Here is an 18,307-nt window from a genome sequence, read left to right as displayed (position 1 = left end):
CCCATTCTGAGTGGTTTGAGAGATGTAAAGGTAAATTGGTTTCGGTTGTTCTAGTTGACGATGTCACACAAGTCAATGAAAGACTTACTAGCGTCTGCTCCTAAAAACTGGGGTAGATGGGGTCCTGATGATGAACTTGGCTCGCTAAACTTTTTAACTCAGCAAGAAGTGTTGAGAGGTATTCGGTCGGTTCGACTTGGGGAGGTGTATACTTTGGGTGAGTTGATTGCCAATCCAAAGGGAGAACCTGTATTCCCAGGAAGAACGGGAGCACTCAAGTTCATGACTCAAGATAAGAGTTATTATAAAAGTGGCAAATCTCATTCGTTGCCTGGTGGTGGTGAGTATTCTGATGATGGCATAACTATGTACTTGCAGGGTTCCACACAATATGATGCTATGGGTCACTTTTGGTATGATGATCATATTTGGAATGGATATTCTGCAGATACTACTATGGGAGGTATGGAGAAAGCTTCTATTGTCCCTATTGGAGAGAAGGGAGTCGTAGGACGTGGGGTGTTGATAGATATGCCCAGAATTCGTGGTAAATCTCGTTTAGATAAAGGAGAAGAGATCACATTGCAAGACATTAAGGATGCTGCATCGAAACAAGGAGTTACTATAGAGAAGCATGATATTTTAGTTATCCGCACTGCATTTTTGCAAAGTTTTTATGAACAATCGAGAGAAGAGTTTTATGATGGTTTGAATGAACCAGGCATGACGTATTCTCCGGAATTGGTGCAGTGGTTCCATCAAATGGAAATTCCAGCACTTTGTACGGATACGATGGCGAATGAATTGACAGTGCATCCCGAGTCTAAAGTATTATTGCCATTGCATTGTGCACTTTTAAGAAATTTGGGAATCGCGTTTAATGAAATTTGCAATTTGGAAAAATTGGCAGCTGCTTGTGAAAGGCATCGCAAATATGACTTTTTATATGTTGGTGCTCCACTTAAAGTTTATCGTGGTACTGGTGCTCCAGTGAATCCAGTAGCCATTTTATAAAGGATAGTTGAAACTTGTTAGAAGAAGAGTTGTAGATGAAATTGTGAAATCTTTTCAAATGCCATTTCCATCCAAAAAGAAGCGTGCCAAAGTTCAACCCAAGTTGACAAAAGGGATCCACTTGGGTCCTCAACTCACTTTGGGTACGCTGAGCGTGGCCATACCTTGCTCTATTTTAGAAAATATACAAAAAGCACAACTACAAACATATGTCATCGGACAATTGGCTCGTACACTCACCATATTCAAGGTCGATGAAATAATATTGTATTCGCAAGACCGGAACAAAGAGGAAGCTGCTCCATCGATAGCTTTTTTAAAACTTTTATTGGAATATTTGGAAACTCCACAATATCTGAGAAGGCACTTGTTTCCAATGAGTGAGAACTTAAAGTATGCAGGTTTGTTGAATCCAATAGATGCACCTCATCACTTGAGAAAAGACGAATGGCTACCTTGGAGAGAAGGTGTCATATTAGAAGAGAAACAGGGTGGAGTGTATCTGGTCGATGTAGGATTGGATCGACCTGCAACAGTGAAGGCGCAACATAATGTAAAGAAAGGAGAAAGAATAACGGTTTCTTTTGACCAGTCGAAAGAGACGTCTGATCCTTTGATGGGTAGTTTGTGTTTCAAAGCAACTCCAAGAGAAAAAGGTGGATTGTATTGGGGATATCAAGTTCGTATTGCCACTGCTCTATGCAAGACTTGGGAAGAATGTCCTTATGAAGGTGGTTATGATAAAGTGATTGGAACTTCAGAAAGAGGTAAAAGTATTGACGACCCTTCTTTTCGCCTTACTCCTTGTCGTCATTTATTGTTAGTATTTGGTGGAAGGAGAGGTTTGGAATATGATGCTAGCAGAGATGAAAAGTTATCTGTTCAAGGAGTTGGGCGTTATTTTGGTGTGAACGAGCTATTTCATGACTATATTAATATTTGTCCTTTTCAGGGTTCTCGAACAATACGAACTGAAGAAGCAGTGATGATTGCTTTGAGTCGTTTACAACCTTTTCTTTATCAACAAAAAGTCTAGTCGATCGTATCTTAAGTGTGGCTTTATTCTTTTGGAGTTTCCACAGACTGTCCTTTTCTTCTAGCCTTCTTTTTGGCTTTCTTCAACTTTCTCCATAAGGCTACTTTAGTTTGTAAAGCAACTTTTTCTTCTACTTGTTGAGACAACGGTTTTTCCAAATAATATTCCTTGAGATAAGGTTTGAGAATATCATATGGACCTCCTAGAGCTACCAACACTTTGAGTCTTTCTTCTCTATTGGCATCTCGTAGCTTTCCATCAAAATCCCTGACATATATAGGTCTACAATCACTCCTAACTTTCCTACTAATATCTACAAATAGATATTTGGTTCTACGAGGAGATACGGCATCTTCCAATAAACCCAAGCTCTTGTAAGAAGCTTCTGGTGAAGGCTCCAAGTAGTTTTTCACCGTTTCCACTTCCTTTTCTACACTTTGCTTATCTTCCTTTGTAGTGCCAATAGTTCTAAACCCTAGTTGCTGCAACACATCGTCGGTAGTTTCTCCAGTAAGATCATCCTTCCTTTCCAACTTTGGCCAACTCCGGATGGAAGCACTTGGTTTTGGTTGTGGTTCCGAGAATGCTGCTCTTTGATTGGATAACAAACTGGAACTTTCCACCGATTTCCTTTTCTCATACATCTTTTGAAAGTGTTGCACTGCTTCTTGGTCCAATCGAGTCACCACGGACTGCGCTAATCTATCTGTTTCTACCAGAAACTTGATGGTGCGTTCTGAAACTTTGAAACGTGACGCTAATACTTGTTTTGACCATTTTTCGGGGTCTGCTTTGTATAGTTCCAATATTCTCTCTTTTACAGTGGTAGTGAGAATAGGTTCTGGTAGTATATCTTGAGAAGTGGAGGAAACCGTAGTTTGGGACCTTTTAAGAAATAAGTTGCACGTTTTCAAGACTCTTTTCCACACCTCTCGTGGATAAGTAGCCATCTCTTGTTTCATACACTTGATGGCCGTCGTCATTGAGAAAAGCATTCCATCATCCAACAGATGAATGTTGAAGAGTTTCAAAAGATCTTCTCAACAGATACGTTGTGTGCATGTATAATAGTGATTCATATGATTATCATTCATTAGATATTCAATAGTTGAACATATGAAATGGACTCTTTGGAGAAAACAAGTGAATGGATAATGTTATCATGTGGCTTCAAATTTGGGGTGCCAATACCAACGTAGGAAAGACTGTTATTTCTACTGGGATCGTGTCACAACTACTTAAGAGAGTAGCTCATTGTTTGTACTTGAAACCTGTACAAACTGGGTATCCTCCCGACGATGACGCAGCTTTTGTGCAAAGGCACTGTAAGCAACTGTGGAAGGACGATGACAGAGGAGTGGATCAACGATTGAGTTGCAAGAAACTCTTTGTGTTTGAACAACCATTGAGTGCAGAAGAAGCAGCTAGAAGACAAGGTGAACAAGTTAGTGACCAACAAGTTATGCAAGCTATATGGAAGGAATGGGAAAATAGGCACGAGTCTGCAATCATCATTGAAACTGCAGGCGGTGTATTATCACCATTGCCAAGTGGAACGAGTCAAGCAGATGGTTATCGCTCATTGCGTCTTCCAGTTGTTCTTATAGGAGACGGTGCTCTGGGTGGAATATCTACTACTATGACTTGCTATGAATCCTTGTTATTGCGAGGCTATGATGTTCCCATCATAGCAACTATTGATCAAGGTTATCCTAACTGGGAAGCATGGAAAAGAACTATTCATGAGAAAGATACTCTTATCATACCATTCCCTCCGTTACCTCCTAAGGATATTCCATTGTTCAGTGACTGGTACTTGAAGCCACAAGTACAACAAGCATTTCAATCCATCGTCGAGCATGGCAATACATATTTTACGAAAAGATCCAAAAAGTGGGAAGAAATGGAACAAAATGCTCCAAAACTATTTTGGTGGCCATTTACCCAACACGGAAGTACTTTACATCCCGTTATCGTAGACTCAGCATTCGGAGATAATTATCAAGTGGCACAAAAGAAATCAAAAGGAACCCATTCCAGGCCACCTTTTTTTGTTTTCAAATCAAATGAAGATTCCTCTTCATGGCATTTGTTGGATGCTTTTGATGGAGTTGCAAGTTGGTGGACACAAGGTGTTGGTCATGCCCATATTCAGTTGAATAAATCCATGATGAAGGCTGCTGGACGTTATGGACACGTAATCTTCCCTCAAGTCATTCATCAACCAGCTTATCAACTATCCAAAGAATTGATAGAAACAGTAGGTTATCCTTGGGCCAATAGAGCTTATTACTCGGATGATGGCTCAACAGCGATCGAAATTGCTATCAAAATGGCGTTGCGATTGTATTCTACGCGTCATGGAAAATCCCAACAACAGCAACAACTTGAAGTATTGAGTTTCTTTGGTTCATATCACGGAGATACTTTGGGTGCAATGGATTGTTGTCCCAAAGGAGATTACAATGAGTTGCAATCGCCATGGTTCCAACCAAAGGGCGTATTTATAGAACCTCCAAGAATAGGAATGCAAAATGGACGCTGGATATTGGATATTTTGAACGGCAACAATAATTGGTTTCCAACTGATTCGATTGCGAACCAGGTACATTGGGATAGTTGGGATGAGATGGCAGACTGGCAACGAGTTGATTCAGAAATAGGAAATATGTATCAACAATATATAAACAAAGTATTGGACAGTTCAAGTACCATCGCTACTTTGATAATAGAGCCTTTGATTCAAGGAGCAGGTGGAATGCGACTCATCGATCCTTGTTTTCAAAGAATTCTTATTCAAGAAGCCAAAAAGAGAGGAATTCCTGTCATATTCGATGAAGTATTTTCAGGAATTTGGAGACTTGGTGTACTTTCATCCACTCATTTGTTGGGAGTTTATCCTGATATCGCGGCATATGCGAAACTATTGACGGGTGGATTATTACCTATGGCAGTTACTCTTACAACGGAAGAAGTATTCGACGCGTTCAAGGTATTCTTAAGAAATAGAGCAAATCGATTGTTGATAGTCTAATAATATGATTGTTGTTGTTATCTTAGGCTGATAAGAAAAAGTTTGCATTACTTCATGGACATTCCTATACTGCTTATCCAGTAGGCTGTCAGGTCGCCTTGGATTCACTGGCTTATTATCGAACTTCTTCCCATTGGCAAGAGGAGGAGTCATCGAAGAACCAAAACAGAATGACTACCTTTTGGAATGTGGAAAAAGTGAAAGAGTTGAGTTCACTGCCAAGTATTCGTATGGTCTCATGTTTGGGAACTGTTTTGGCTATAGAGTTGAGATCTCCGCAACAAGGTTATCATGCTTTGGTAACACAGGATCTACTGGACTCCTTACTTTCACAAGGAATTTATACTCGACCTTTGGGAAATGTGATTTATTTGATGTGTTCACCTTGTACGGAGTCATCGGTATGTGACCAACTGTTGGACAAGTTACTGGAAAACCTTTCCAGCTCGAACAAGCCACTCTTGGTGCATCAAGACGATGTGGCCATTCCATAATATAAAACCTTTAGGTTTCTGTTTTATCTATCAAATATATCTTCCATTGTTTTTGAAGCCAGTTTGCTTTCTATCAGATCCAAGTTTCGGTTCCATCTCTCTTCCCAACGTATGAGCTTGTTATCATCCTTGGAAAGAATCAGATACCTAAAAAACCGTGAGTGTTAAGTTTTTGCTTTTTTGCCATCATTACTTGTATTCCATTAGAATATGTGGCAATTTCAGTTTGGTTTTCCATAAACCCTCACTACAAGGCTCTCTTTCTAGATATTTGGCATCTTCCAGTTTCCAGTTACCCAAAGCCTGAGTAGAGCCACAAACAGCTAATACTGCGTTGTCTCCTACATAAAAAGGACAACTACAAGAAAATACGACTGTTACTGTGTTTGTAAGCTCATCTCTGGAGGCCTGTTGTGGAAGACGGACGGGCATCCTCATCATCATTCCCCCTTCCAACATTCATTTCTTTTTTCTTCTCTTCATTGCGCGCCTTTTCTTATTTCACAACTTTGCCAACCAACACAGTAATATCGTCACGTTTTCCACCCAAATATATAAATCCTGCTTCGTTGGCGTTTTCGGCAAAAGGACTCGTTTTGTTTTCATCCATAGAAAATTCCATAGCAGTTTGTGCCAAACGATGTGCTAATAACGGAGGGTCTACATTTTCTAAAGAAACCACGGTCATTCAAAAATATCCTTTGAGAAAACTCAGTCACACATATTTACCATCATAACATCCAATCAATTCCAAAATTTCCTCAGTTTTCATGTTATCAAACAATCCATCCGTTCCTAGAATCAACCAATCCCCTACTTCTATTCTCAAGTCGATGAACCTACGCAACCACAAAGTTGAGAATGATTCCATGTCGACAAGATACACACCATTCTAAAGGATTGGCATGTATCCGAAATATAGGACCTACTCTCCATCTTGTACTCGATTGCGAGATCCAGTACCCAGTTGAAAAGGACAGTTGAAGAAGTGCTGTTGTTCCGTCGTTCGAAAAAGTACAGAGCCCTTTCGAACCTGCAAGAATCCGGAATCACCCAAATTCAACTACATAAAAGATGTTCAAGTAAACGTAAATATGTTAGAATGAAACAAACCCCGATGAGGCTATCCTTTTCCTCACAATAGGCAACCACAGTTGCCGTACTACTGCCCATAAAAGTGGTGCTTTGTGCAGCATACTCTAAAGCGTCAACAATTTGACAAGAACCTTTTATTCTCACCTTGCGCTATATTGAGACAAGCAATAAATATCTATCATCCAATATTACTTACCAACTCTGCAGTTTTGTTGGCCAATTCGTTGGCATACAATGAAGGATCGACTCCTTTCGCTTCCCAACCACCGACGCCATCGAAAACACCTGCAGCGTTTTCTTCCACAAAATAGGCATCTTCACCTTTTCCTGAGCCCAACTAGTATACAATGTAGGAAATAACAGTCCTCATAGTTCAATACGCGATGGACTTGCCTTGTCAGGATGCGGTAACCCAGCAGCACCCCAATGAAGGTGTATACAACGAGATACTATTTTCACTATATCTTCTTTTTGTTTATTATAGTGTCTTACGATCCATCCCATAGGTTTTGGTTTCATTATGGATAAACCAAGTCGACTACACTGCATCCAGACACTCTTTGGGGGCAGTTTCAACAATCCAAAAGATGACAAGTCTCGTTGAACACATAACCATTCCTAGTTTCCAACATATTCTCAAAAACCAAAAAGGATGATTTATTCCAATGATATATACACTTTTGTGATGAATTAAGAAGAAAAAATGTTCAAAACTCCAATCGACGTTTTCCAAGGTCAGAATATCTTCTTCTCTTAGACAATGGATCATCAGTTTCCACTTGATTCAAGGAATAACGAGAATCACTGTCTAGGAATAGACGACCACTCTTCACTTTTTCCAAAAACTGGTTAGGAGAACAAGGTAATGGAGGTTTCTTAAAATAAGGATGATTGAGTGCATCTTGAGCAGATATACGTTTCCAAGGGTCAAATAATAAAAACTGATTTAACAAGTCGAGTGCTTCATCTGAAGCAGCTGTAAAGGTTCTAATAGCATAAAGTTGAAAAAATACGTTCTATTCCAAGTCATTATTATACATACTGTCTCATAGGCGGTCTCGGCTTGGGAGTGAATTCCACATAAGCAGGGAGAGCAGCAACACCAGGCCATCTATTATCATATTCATAACTAACTATAGAAAAACATGAATAAGTACATACTCTTCTTCTGTGGGTGTTCCTAATGCACTGTATATTTTGGATAACTGATCAATATCCGAATCTCCCGGAAAATAAGGCTGTCTTAACATCATTTCTGCAAAAATACAGCCCACACTCCACATATCTATGCCAGTTCCATATTGAGTGGCACCAAATAAAAGTTCTGGGGCTCGATACCAGCGAGTAACTACTTGATTGGTATACTTCCTATAGGGACTGGCAAACAATTTGGATAGTCCAAAATCTGTCAATTTCAATACTCCTTGAGTATCCATAAGAATGTTGCTAGGTTTTAAATCTCGATGAAGAACCCTGAAAGAAAATAAGAAAAGGCCAACAGTATCCAAGAAAACTTGCCAATTTTCATGCAGCTTAGCAACGCCACATAGTATCATTTTCAACGCACCTTTTACTTCAGCCGTACTTAGAGCAATCTACTAACGACCATGAGAGGTGAAAACTTTTTGAATCGACTACTTACCGTTTTGTCCTTGATAATTTGTTCCAAATCTGCTATGCAATAATCAAAAACCAAATTGATGTTACTACTTGTACCAAAAACATCGAGTAAATTCTACCCAAAATAATGAAAAAGATGAAAACTTGTGTATATTGTCACTCACAATCAAATTCTCGTGACGAACGTCTTGCAATATTTTTATTTCCCGTAAAGCTGGAATAGCTACACCATCCTTGGAATTGCCCTAAAAGATGTTGAAAAAAGCGAGAAAAAGAAACAAGAGCGCTTACCATTCGAACCTTTTTGATGGCGACATACTGACCTGTTTTGGTATCTTTTGCTTTGTTAACGATACCTTGATAACAGTAAGCCAAAAAACAAAGCAGAAATAACAAAAACAGACCAAAAGTTCCCTCTCCCAATACTTTCTCCTTTTGATATCTTTTTACTCGATGGTTGGCTTCTGACATCGACTAAGATAATATTGAGTGCCACCCACACAAGTCTAAAAATTGAAGAATCGAATTGCGAATAGGATTGGTCTTTGTCATACAAAGAAGAATGGAACCAAAAAGTCACCACCGCTCAAGACACACAAGTCCTCCTCATAGGTCTTCTAGCCCAAGACTTTCACGAAGGAGAAGACACGAAAGTAAAAGTCCTAGTAGGAATAAAGCGTCGGACCACCATAAGAAGAGGAGAACACGTGACTCTGGAGACGGAATTAAAAACCGCAAAGAACAAGGCTTACTGCGTAACGAAAAGGGAGAAATTATAGAAAATCCTGAGGTCAATACAGAGGCTCAAGAAATGCTGGAAAGAATAAGAGAAGAGGAAAGAAAGGCGTTTGCGATTCCTTTCCGACACCAGGAAGATTCAGAATTGAATAGTGAACAAGTGCAAGAGGACCGAAATAACGAAAATGAGAAAAAGTTTGAGGAGCCACTACAACGCAGAAAGGTGATTGGTGAGTGGTCGGAGGAAAGGTTGACTTCAGTTTCAAAGAAAAAACCCGCACACGTAGCACTGAAGGTCAACAAGGTGGAGCCTACAAAATCCCTTTCAAGTAATAACCAAACTAGCAAAGTGCAAACTAAAGATTCGGTTTCTTCTCATAATATAAATGAAGCGTGTATATTTTCGAAGGATATGGAAGCCGAGAATGATGATGAAACTTTGGAAGGAGGTCAAGCTTCACGAAAGTCACTTGAAGAGTTGAGGCAAGAGTTAGTCAATGAAAAAGTAGCATACGAAAGACAGAACGCTGAAAACTCAGAAGAAAATGAAAAAGACGAAGAGCTAGAAGAACAGGAGGAGAATGAGTCCAAAAGAATGACTCAGAGCTCGCAAATCTTAGTTGAGGAAAACTCTGTCGAGACAAACAAGTCCATTTCAATGAACGAGGATGACCCTCTTGATCAATATATGGAAGATATTCAAAAGGAAGTGAATGATGTCTTGATTCATTCCAGGCCAAAAAAGAAGTCATCCTTTAAGAAAAACGGAGTTTTAGAAGATAGCTTTGAGTGGACGGAAGAAAATTCAAACAAGGAAGGAGATGAGAGAATTTCCTCGGATGAAGGAGGAGAGTTGTTATCAGATATGGAAGGAGAAGACGCGGAACTTATTGATGCTGGAGATGTCTCCGATAGAGAATCAGGATATTTATCCCATGTTCGAAGAAAACGAATCGTATATGAGAAAGTTGATCATTCCAAATATAACTATATCCATTTTAAGAAAAATTTCTATATTGAAGCACCAGAGATTGCAAAAATGTCGTGGGAGGATGTCCATGAATATCGCAAGCAATTGGGAGGAATCAGAATAAGAGGAAGAAACTGTCCAAAACCAGTGAAAACTTGGGGCCAGTGCGGTTTGTCTTCAAGTGTTTTGGATACTCTCCGAAAGTTAAGATTTGAGAAGCCCACAGCTATTCAGGCACAGTCGATTCCAGCAATTATGAATGGACGCGATGTCATTGGAATTGCCAAGACAGGCTCTGGAAAAACATTGGCATATGTCCTTCCCATGCTTAGACATATTGCTGCGCAACCACCTTTACAAATAGGAGATGGTCCAATTGGTTTGATAGTGGCTCCAACAAGAGAACTTGCTATCCAAATTTACGGAGAGATTAAACGATTTGCAAAGGCTTTGGATATTAAAGTTGTATGTGCATATGGAGGAAGTGGAATCGGGGACCAAATAGCAAAACTAAAGGTGGGTGCTGAAGTTGTGGTATGTACTCCTGGAAGAATGATCGATCTCTTATCGATGAACGGAGGTCGTGCGACAAACTTGCGTAGAGTTACATATTTAGTTATTGATGAAGCCGATAGAATGTTCGATATGGGTTTTGAACCTCAAGTTACACGCATTGCTGAAAATGTTCGTCCCGATCGCCAAACTGTAATGTTTTCAGCAACATTTCCTCCACAAGTTGAAAACTTGGCTAGAAAGATTCTGTCGCAACCTATAGAAATTGTTGTGGGCGGTAGAAGTGTTGCAGCATCTTCTATTGAACAGTTTGTAGAAGTTAGGAAGGAAGAAACAAAATTCCTTAGATTGTTAGAACTGATTGGAGATTGGTATGATAAGGGCTCCATTCTCGTGTTCGTGGATAGACAAGAAAATGCAGATAGAATATTCAACGATCTGATTCTTGCTGGTTATCGGTGCATGTCACTTCATGGAGGTTTGGATCAGGCTGACAGAGACTCAACCATAGCAGACTTTAAAAATGGTCTTGTTAAAATATTGGTTGCAACATCCGTAGCTGCAAGAGGTTTGGATGTTAAGCATTTGAGACTCGTTATTAATTATGATGTGCCAAACCATTATGAAGACTATGTTCACCGAGTTGGTCGCACTGGAAGAGCGGGAAACCCTGGAACAGCCTATACTTTTATTACACCTGAACAGGAAGTCTTTGCTCCAGACTTGGTTAGAGCAGTAGAGTTGTCAGCAAAAGCAGCAGCACAGGAAGTAATAGGATCATCCAATTCTGATGAAGCAAACGAGTTTATATCTAAATATCTGTCAAAAGCTATTCCTCCAGAACTTCGTCATCTTGTTACCCAGTTCGAACAGAAACGTAAAGTTGGCTTGGCACACTTTGCCGGCAGTGGATATGGTGGAAAGGGATACAAGTTTAATGAAGAGGAAGAAGAATCGACGAAGAAGTTGAGAAAAGCCCAAGCTAGAGAATATGGCCTGGACTTGGGAGATGAAGAAGAAGAGTCAGCAACTGCAACTAGAATGGAAGAAGTTGATGATGAAGTAGTTGTTCGAGAAATTTCCACGGAAACTTCTGAAGATACTGTTAAAGGAACCAGTGATCTGCAGCCAATCACGGACGATGAAGTGCGGATGGCTGTGGCAGAAGCAGGTGCTCTTGCTGAAAAGAATGCTCGTCAACAAGGGCTACCTCCAGAAGAAATAGCCAAACGAGTTGCACAAGCGAAGGCGCAGGCATTATCCAACCAGTCAGCCTTACAACGCACTCGTGCCATGCAGCTCTCTACAAAAGGCATTACTGGTGCAAGTGGAAAACAAAATGTTTCAGAGTCTGCAGAATTGTCAGCTGCCGCACGAGCTGCCGCACTTATCAACGCTAAACTAGGCTTGGTGATGGGAGCTCCTTTGCCTGGCGATGGCTTTATCTCAAACGGAGGACAGGGCGGCTCTGAAAGACGATTCGCTACGGAAGTGGAGATAAATGACTATCCACAGCATGCAAGATGGAAAGTTACACACAAGGATGCATTGTTGGCTGTCGAAGAATGGACTGGCTGCGCCATTACAACAAAGGGTCAGTATTATCCTCCTGGACGTAATCCTCCTCCTGGAGAACGCAAATTGTATCTTCTTATTGAAGGTCCAGACGAACTTTCAGTTAGAAAGGCTAGTAAAGATATTCGAATACAGCTGGAAGAAGCTGCGTCATCAGCTAGACCCGATGACAAACCGTCCTATGGGAAATATTCTGTTTTGTAAGCTATTTCTTTTTGAGATTGAAGCGGATCAAATTGACGTTGAAATTCAATTCATTCGCAAGAATCATTTAAAGTGTAGGAAACGATAGAAATCGTTAGATTGCTTTGAATAGAGTTTTGTCAAGGAGTGATTGTATTCCTATTGTAAAACGAGAGCGATGATTAAAAATAAAACTTTTGCAAATGCCCAATTCAGAACATGAATAATGTAGTTGGCTGTTTTTGAAATACAGGGAAAAAGTTTATCACAAGTTATAATTGGATGACATTTCGAAGGAACTTGGAGGAGGAACGTAAAATGGAGGAAAAACCCAGTAACCATGGCATTGCCACATAGGCGTCATGTATGGAATAATGTATGGGTCTTGAAAGTAAAAGTTGTTCATCATAGATGTGGGACAAGACAATGAAAACATGGTCTCATTGCAATGCATTTCCTCAGTACTCGAAATATCACCAGAGTAAGTCTCTCCATTAAAATGTGCTGAGAGTGATGAAGTGTCCAAGAAGTTACTGCTACCGCCGGTTTCTGGGTAAGTGCTCGGATCTTGCTTATTAATGACATCCAAACTAGACGACAAGTTTGGAGAGAAAGCAGCAGCTTCCAAGATGAGTGGCATGTTGGATAGTTTACTTCCATCGCATGGGATAACCTTGCCTTCTTGAAGTGCTTTTGCTCTTTCCTAGACACAAATGTCAACATGTTTCCTCATCATCGCACCTTTTCTTACATTGCATGGTTCATTCTTCATAGAACGAGTCTGTTCAATGTAAAACGTGACATTCTTTCCTTCTTTCTGATGCCTACGTAATAGCTCTTGTAAAAGGGAGTTATCTCTCAATGGGCGAATATACAACATGCCATTGGAGCCCTGAGGTTCGACAGTAGAATATCCAAAACGACAGAAACGTTGAAGATACGCATAATACGGATGGCATGCTAGTTCAGTGCTCAACAGTGCTCTTGAATGGAGTCAATGTAGAGAGTAACATCTTGTAGAAAACTACTTACCGTCTAAAGTCATCTATGGTTGGATTCTCAGGCAAGCTAAGAGAACGCAAAGTGAGAGGGAACATTTCTCCACTCCTTAACTGCAAGACCATAGAGAGAGACTTGTAATGAATCATTTATCTTATGAAATCTGAAGAAATTGTGAGAAGTGTTTATAGAGTTTGTCAAAATGGATTTATTTATCATGAGCTTTTTGGCGCCATTTCGAATCGTGCCGCCCATAGCATTTTTTTCTTCGAGATAGAAACTTCAGGATTGCATCGCAAGGTTTCTTCGAATCATTTAACAAAGTGACTTAACCCTTGAAAGACTTTATATACATTCTCCAAATAAGTGAGATCCACTTTACAGCAACTTCGCTACAGTTCCAAAAGACACCAACATTTTAGACATCAATTTTTCTGTCTCACTTTTAGAACAAGGTTATATCCAGATGGCGGATCTTCTTTGACAGGTTGTTTCGAAACAAGTTGCCATCTCCTGTAGTCATTGAAAACTTTCTCCAACGACTGCCTCTTGCAATCCTTCGTCTTGTTGTTTGGTCCATGTTGTAAGAACAAAAGATAGAAAAGTTTCTCAAGAAGAATGCTCACTATGAAAATGAGCAAGTGCTTTTGCATATTATCTTTGTGAAAAGAACTTCTCAGCAGGTTGTAGATTTTTTTTCTGTGCAAAAAAAGGAACTTTATATAATCACACAAGAGTGATTTGATAGAGTTTTGCCATTCAAAAAAAGACGAACTTGGTGCGCTAGAGTTGTTCTCTAGCGTAAGAACAATGTCTTTTGCAAAAAGCTCTATTCTGAAACAAGAGTTGTGTTTGCTTTCTATATATTTTGTAGATTTTGACATAAACTAAGAGACAACATGAAAAAATTGAGAGCAAGTCATATGCAACTGGATGTATTCATTCGAGCCTTTTTTACAAATATCTTTACAAGTAAACCCTAATAAAAACAGTCATTGCTGCCCAGCAGATAGAAATTTACTATTGGCTATTTTTTTAAGGAGATTGTAGAGAATGGAAAATGGAGCTTATCTCCTCTGCTTCAACTTGTTTGGATACAAAAGTTATTGTTTTAGCTCAAATAGATTACATAGGCATAATTTTAAGGATTGTCTATTGATTCCAAGGTTCTACGGTTACCTCGAAAGACGGCATGTTACAGGCTTGCCTTTGGTAGACTCGTCATATTTAAAACTTAAAGATTCTTCTAGCTGTTCCACACATATGATTTGGTTGAAGTATGAACCACATAATACTGCAAATTTCCGAAGAGCTTACCAAAAACTCACTCCAATTTTGCAAATGTTGAAGTGGCCCTCTCTTACTGGAGGAGCACTGGTTCGAAGCTCCCAGTCATCTGTCAGTTTAATCTCGCTTGAAGATATCAAGCTACTTTTGGAGCAGTTACAGGCTCAATTCAAACTTTTTTTGTTGAAACTTTGGTCTCTAGAATATCAATGCAGAGAGCAACTGAAATGGAGCATAAGAGTATCCGAGTGGAAAGTCAAAGTTCCGTCACATTTTCAACATATACATGGTTTCTTTGAACAATTAAGTCCTATTTGGCTGTATAGAGCTTTACCTAGAGTGACTACAAGAGATAAAAAGAGTATTTCTATCTCAGCAGACCCAACTCTATCTTGCCGTTCGTCTTTGAAGTCACTTAGAAAACAAGCTGTTGATGACGATAGCGCAGTATCTTCGACTATATTTATTGCTTCGAGAAGATTACCAACGACGTATACTACAAAGCTAACATTCAAACCTTTCTGGTTTGAAAAGATACAAGATGATATTCGTCGCAGTCTTTTAAGCAATTCTGTGACGAAAAGTTTGACAGAAATTTGGAAAGAACCAGCTTTTAAGGTCCATTCTCTTTTACATTGGCAAATGGAAGCTTTTGCTGAGCAAGATTTGCTTCGACATCGTATACATTTAAAATGGAAATATTATCCCGAGAGACTTCGCAAACGTCGAGTAATTAGAGGAACTCATTTGTCCATTTCTAGATGGAACAAAGTTGCTTTGACATTGTCAGTTGTAATTCTTCGCAGTGCCACGGATACTCTATGGTTTATTATTCGACCTATTTTCATTGAAGGTTATCATATTCTACATGGTTCCATCCAAAAAGCAATAGAATTGCTGTGGACGGACAAAAGTGGCGACATTCAGTCTCCATCGAGCAAAGGATTATTGCAAGTTACTGTAGCCAAAAATTTTCGTGACAGAACACATTTAGAGAACTCAATGAGCATTATTCTTTCTAATTTCACAACTTTTTGGAAATTTGAAAGAGCTCTCTCTAAAATATCTAGAAAGGCAATTCTTTGGGGTGTTGTTGAGGAAGGATCTTCGACAAAGGTTGATGGCATTGGTAGACAAAGTAATGTGGATAGGAATGAACTTTTTACCACACGAAGTAGTTACTATGATGAAGAGACGAATCATTCTTCTGGATTCTTTCCGATTGGCATTTTAGAGTTGACAGGAGTTGGATTTATCTTGTTTCTGTTTAGACTTTTTCCGTTCTTGTCAGAGTCTCTTGTAGATATTTGTACCTTTTTATTTCAGCTCTTTGCTATATATTTGTTTGGCACATTTACATTGGCGACATGGCGAATCGTAACGGAGTCGGTTCACTTTTGTCGCGTGTATGAAACTTTACAGGGACATTTTTCTATTTTATTGCGTCACTCAATGATAACAAAGATGAATGGAAATGAAACTATTGACATTATTGCTTGGGAGGTTAATGATAAGGATGAATTGGAAAAATACAGTTTATGTAAGTATGTTGAGGAATTATGGGAAGAAGGCATTTGTCGTGCAGAAATGATATTGCGAAGAATTCCCTCAGTTTTGGTGGAGTCTTCACCAATGGGTTGGCAACTGTTGTCTCTTTTTGAACGAGAGGAATGTGAGATTGAACGAATAGCGTAGTTTGAGATTTTCCGTTTTCCTATAAATATCAAATGTAGAAACACAACATTTCAATTTCGGTTCTCACATCGAGTCCGTAATGAACCTTGATATTCTTGCAATACCGTGAAGTGCTGAATATGATTGAAACCAGTTCATTGACTTTTAATCACTATCTCGACTCTGAATATAATTGGTATTGCAACCGAGTTCAAGTCTTTACTCATTTATTGAATGGTTTCTAATAACAAACTACGATTGGAATAGCAGCTTTCTTTGATACAACGAGGAAAGCATTATGAACAGCTGCCAGTGTCAAATGCCTTAAGACTTCAAGAAGTGGGCTTTGTCTAAGATTTGTCTTATTGGACAATTTGTGTTGGGAAGGAAAGCCACACACACACACATATATATATATATATGGCTACTTGGCAACATAGCTCGGAGATGTTGAAACGTTTGACTGAACGGATTCAAAGTAAAAGCAGTCTTTCTTGTCACTTGCGTAGTTTAGCTCAGTTCGGTCAACTTTGCTTAAGACGATTTAGTTGGAGCCAACACTGTACTTCTCAGAAGATTTGTCAGTCGGGTTTTCTTCACGATTCCCATAGTTTACTTTTGAGAAGATACAGTGCAAGTGGCTCTGAATATTATTTTCCTGGAGCCGTGGGTGCTCCCTATACCGACAAACTAGAGTTGATTGCTGGAGAAAAGGAAGGAAGAGTGCCGTGCTTCCGTATTATGAACGAATATGGAGAAATCAGTTCAAACATTGCGAAAGAATATCATCCTGATCATCAGATGGAACCTTCAGTGATGACGAGTATGTATCAACACATGTTGAAGTTGCACGTGATGGATACAATGTTATACAGTGCACAGAGACAAGGGAGAATCAGTTTCTATATGACAAGCTTTGGAGAGGAAGCAACTGCAATTGGCTCAGCAGCAGCACTAGAAACAGCGGATGTGATATTTGGTCAATATCGAGAACAAGGAGTTTTACTGTGGAGAGGGTTTACATATCGAGACTTTTGTAATCAGTGTTGTGGTAATGCTTTAGAGCCAGCGAAAGGAAGACAAATGCCGGTGCATTATGGTTCGAAAGAACTCAATTTTGTGACTATTTCTTCTCCGCTCGCAACTCAGATACCACAAGCGAGTGGTTATGCTTATGGAATGAAGTTGAGTAATTCAAAAAATATTACTGTTTGTTATTTTGGAGAAGGAGCTGCATCTGAAGGAGACTTCCATGCGGTAAGAATGCATCATTGCTATTCTCTGACTTGTTTTTATACTCGTGTCTATCTAGGCACTCAATTTTGCTGCAACTTTGGAGTGTCCAGTATTGTTTATATGTAGAAATAACGGATATGCCATTTCTACTCCTGCAAAAGAACAGTACAGAGGCGATGGAATAGCAGGACGAGGTCTTGCTTATGGGATTGACAGTATGAGAGTGGATGGAAATGATCTTTGGGCAGTTTATTTTGCGGTAAAGGAAGGAAAGCGACGAATTCTCCAGACAAGCCGACCTCTTTTATTAGAGCTTCTTACTTATCGAGGTGGTCATCATAGTACAAGTGATGATTCCTCTCGCTATCGACAGAAGAATGAGATTGAGTTGTATTCAGAACGTTTGAGTCCTTTGCGTCGAATGAAGCGTTTCTTAGCGTTTAGGAATTGTTGGAATGACGAAATGGATGAAAAGTATATTGAAGAGCAAAGAAAGGAACTACTTACTGCCCTGGAAGAAGCAGAAAAAGCTCCCAAGGCTCCTTTGGAGGATCTATTTCATGATGTTTATGATCAGTTAACTCCCAATTTGGAACGACAAAAGACTATGTTATTTGAATTTTTAGAAAGGGAGAAACATCCTACGCACTTTTCCTAGTTGGTGATAAATAGAGAATTAAGGATAGTTAGATAAACGAAATTATACTCATTTCAAACTCGTTGAGAGTCTCTTCAGTAAAAAGTAGAATGGTTGGTCTCTATTTTGATAAAAGAATGAAGCAGTAGGCACTTTCTCATCTATATATTGCCCCAACTACATAAATAGTCGAATGATTTCA

The 18,307-nt window shown here is 39.4% G+C and overlaps 11 protein-coding genes across 12 annotated transcripts; 6 read left to right on the top strand and 5 right to left on the bottom strand.

Moving 5' to 3' along the window:
- Gasu_42430 (uncharacterized protein) lies at positions 1 to 1,065 on the top strand. The gene has a single exon (XM_005704704.1). It carries the CDS (start codon positions 76 to 78, stop codon positions 1,012 to 1,014), a length of 939 nt encoding a protein of 312 aa, XP_005704761.1. The 5' UTR covers positions 1 to 75; the 3' UTR covers positions 1,015 to 1,065.
- A 5-nt stretch (positions 1,066 to 1,070) lies between these two features.
- Gasu_42420 (uncharacterized protein) lies at positions 1,071 to 1,965 on the top strand. The gene is made up of 2 exons (XM_005704703.1): positions 1,071 to 1,837; positions 1,881 to 1,965. The coding sequence occupies exons 1-2, from the start codon at positions 1,073 to 1,075 to the stop codon at positions 1,923 to 1,925; spliced, it is 810 nt and encodes a 269-aa protein (XP_005704760.1). The 5' UTR covers positions 1,071 to 1,072; the 3' UTR covers positions 1,926 to 1,965.
- A 4-nt stretch (positions 1,966 to 1,969) lies between these two features.
- On the bottom strand, positions 1,970 to 3,070 carry Gasu_42410 (uncharacterized protein). Its single transcript, XM_005704702.1, has one exon. The coding sequence runs from the start codon at positions 3,031 to 3,033 to the stop codon at positions 2,074 to 2,076; it is 960 nt and encodes a 319-aa protein (XP_005704759.1). The 5' UTR covers positions 3,034 to 3,070; the 3' UTR covers positions 1,970 to 2,073.
- A 110-nt stretch (positions 3,071 to 3,180) lies between these two features.
- Positions 3,181 to 5,105, top strand: Gasu_42400 (adenosylmethionine-8-amino-7-oxononanoate aminotransferase). The gene has a single exon (XM_005704701.1). The coding sequence runs from the start codon at positions 3,198 to 3,200 to the stop codon at positions 5,082 to 5,084; it is 1,887 nt and encodes a 628-aa protein (XP_005704758.1). The 5' UTR covers positions 3,181 to 3,197; the 3' UTR covers positions 5,085 to 5,105.
- A 424-nt stretch (positions 5,106 to 5,529) lies between these two features.
- Positions 5,530 to 6,040, bottom strand: Gasu_42390 (uncharacterized protein). The gene is made up of 2 exons (XM_005704700.1): positions 5,772 to 6,040; positions 5,530 to 5,725 (listed from the first exon to the last, which is right to left on the bottom strand). The coding sequence occupies exons 1-2, from the start codon at positions 6,035 to 6,037 to the stop codon at positions 5,602 to 5,604; spliced, it is 390 nt and encodes a 129-aa protein (XP_005704757.1). The 5' UTR covers positions 6,038 to 6,040; the 3' UTR covers positions 5,530 to 5,601.
- A 1-nt stretch (position 6,041) lies between these two features.
- On the bottom strand, positions 6,042 to 7,280 carry Gasu_42380 (phosphatase). 2 transcript variants are annotated; one of them, XM_005704698.1, is made up of 6 exons: positions 7,067 to 7,280; positions 6,870 to 7,010; positions 6,692 to 6,823; positions 6,508 to 6,641; positions 6,308 to 6,417; positions 6,042 to 6,247 (listed from the first exon to the last, which is right to left on the bottom strand). In XM_005704698.1, exons 1-6 carry the CDS (start codon positions 7,220 to 7,222, stop codon positions 6,075 to 6,077), a joined length of 846 nt encoding a protein of 281 aa, XP_005704755.1. In that variant the 5' UTR covers positions 7,223 to 7,280; the 3' UTR covers positions 6,042 to 6,074. The 2 variants fall into 2 exon arrangements, with proteins under 2 accessions (XP_005704755.1, XP_005704756.1); XM_005704699.1 differs by having other exon boundaries at positions 6,692 to 6,817.
- A 34-nt stretch (positions 7,281 to 7,314) lies between these two features.
- Positions 7,315 to 8,800, bottom strand: Gasu_42370 (cyclin-dependent serine/threonine protein kinase). The gene is made up of 8 exons (XM_005704697.1): positions 8,698 to 8,800; positions 8,585 to 8,649; positions 8,458 to 8,538; positions 8,316 to 8,408; positions 8,192 to 8,268; positions 7,835 to 8,146; positions 7,716 to 7,784; positions 7,315 to 7,660 (listed from the first exon to the last, which is right to left on the bottom strand). Exons 1-8 carry the CDS (start codon positions 8,762 to 8,764, stop codon positions 7,381 to 7,383), a joined length of 1,044 nt encoding a protein of 347 aa, XP_005704754.1. The 5' UTR covers positions 8,765 to 8,800; the 3' UTR covers positions 7,315 to 7,380.
- A 10-nt stretch (positions 8,801 to 8,810) lies between these two features.
- On the top strand, positions 8,811 to 12,495 carry Gasu_42360 (ATP-dependent RNA helicase). The gene has a single exon (XM_005704696.1). The coding sequence runs from the start codon at positions 8,856 to 8,858 to the stop codon at positions 12,291 to 12,293; it is 3,438 nt and encodes a 1,145-aa protein (XP_005704753.1). The 5' UTR covers positions 8,811 to 8,855; the 3' UTR covers positions 12,294 to 12,495.
- A 14-nt stretch (positions 12,496 to 12,509) lies between these two features.
- Gasu_42350 (uncharacterized protein) lies at positions 12,510 to 13,460 on the bottom strand. Its single transcript, XM_005704695.1, has 3 exons — positions 13,305 to 13,460; positions 13,024 to 13,255; positions 12,510 to 12,975 (listed from the first exon to the last, which is right to left on the bottom strand). Exons 1-3 carry the CDS (start codon positions 13,418 to 13,420, stop codon positions 12,538 to 12,540), a joined length of 786 nt encoding a protein of 261 aa, XP_005704752.1. The 5' UTR covers positions 13,421 to 13,460; the 3' UTR covers positions 12,510 to 12,537.
- A 1,140-nt stretch (positions 13,461 to 14,600) lies between these two features.
- Positions 14,601 to 16,315, top strand: Gasu_42340 (uncharacterized protein). Its single transcript, XM_005704694.1, has one exon. It carries the CDS (start codon positions 14,613 to 14,615, stop codon positions 16,251 to 16,253), a length of 1,641 nt encoding a protein of 546 aa, XP_005704751.1. The 5' UTR covers positions 14,601 to 14,612; the 3' UTR covers positions 16,254 to 16,315.
- A 245-nt stretch (positions 16,316 to 16,560) lies between these two features.
- Positions 16,561 to 18,306, top strand: Gasu_42330 (2-oxoisovalerate dehydrogenase E1 component, alpha subunit). Its single transcript, XM_005704693.1, has 2 exons — positions 16,561 to 17,489; positions 17,545 to 18,306. Exons 1-2 carry the CDS (start codon positions 16,653 to 16,655, stop codon positions 18,124 to 18,126), a joined length of 1,419 nt encoding a protein of 472 aa, XP_005704750.1. The 5' UTR covers positions 16,561 to 16,652; the 3' UTR covers positions 18,127 to 18,306.
- The last annotated feature ends 1 nt before the right edge of the window (position 18,307 follows it).

This window comes from Galdieria sulphuraria (assembly GCF_000341285.1).
Source record: "Galdieria sulphuraria unplaced genomic scaffold scaf_38, whole genome shotgun sequence".
NCBI lineage: Eukaryota > Rhodophyta > Bangiophyceae > Galdieriales > Galdieriaceae > Galdieria > Galdieria sulphuraria.
This window is presented reverse-complemented; position numbering and strand designations above follow the sequence as displayed.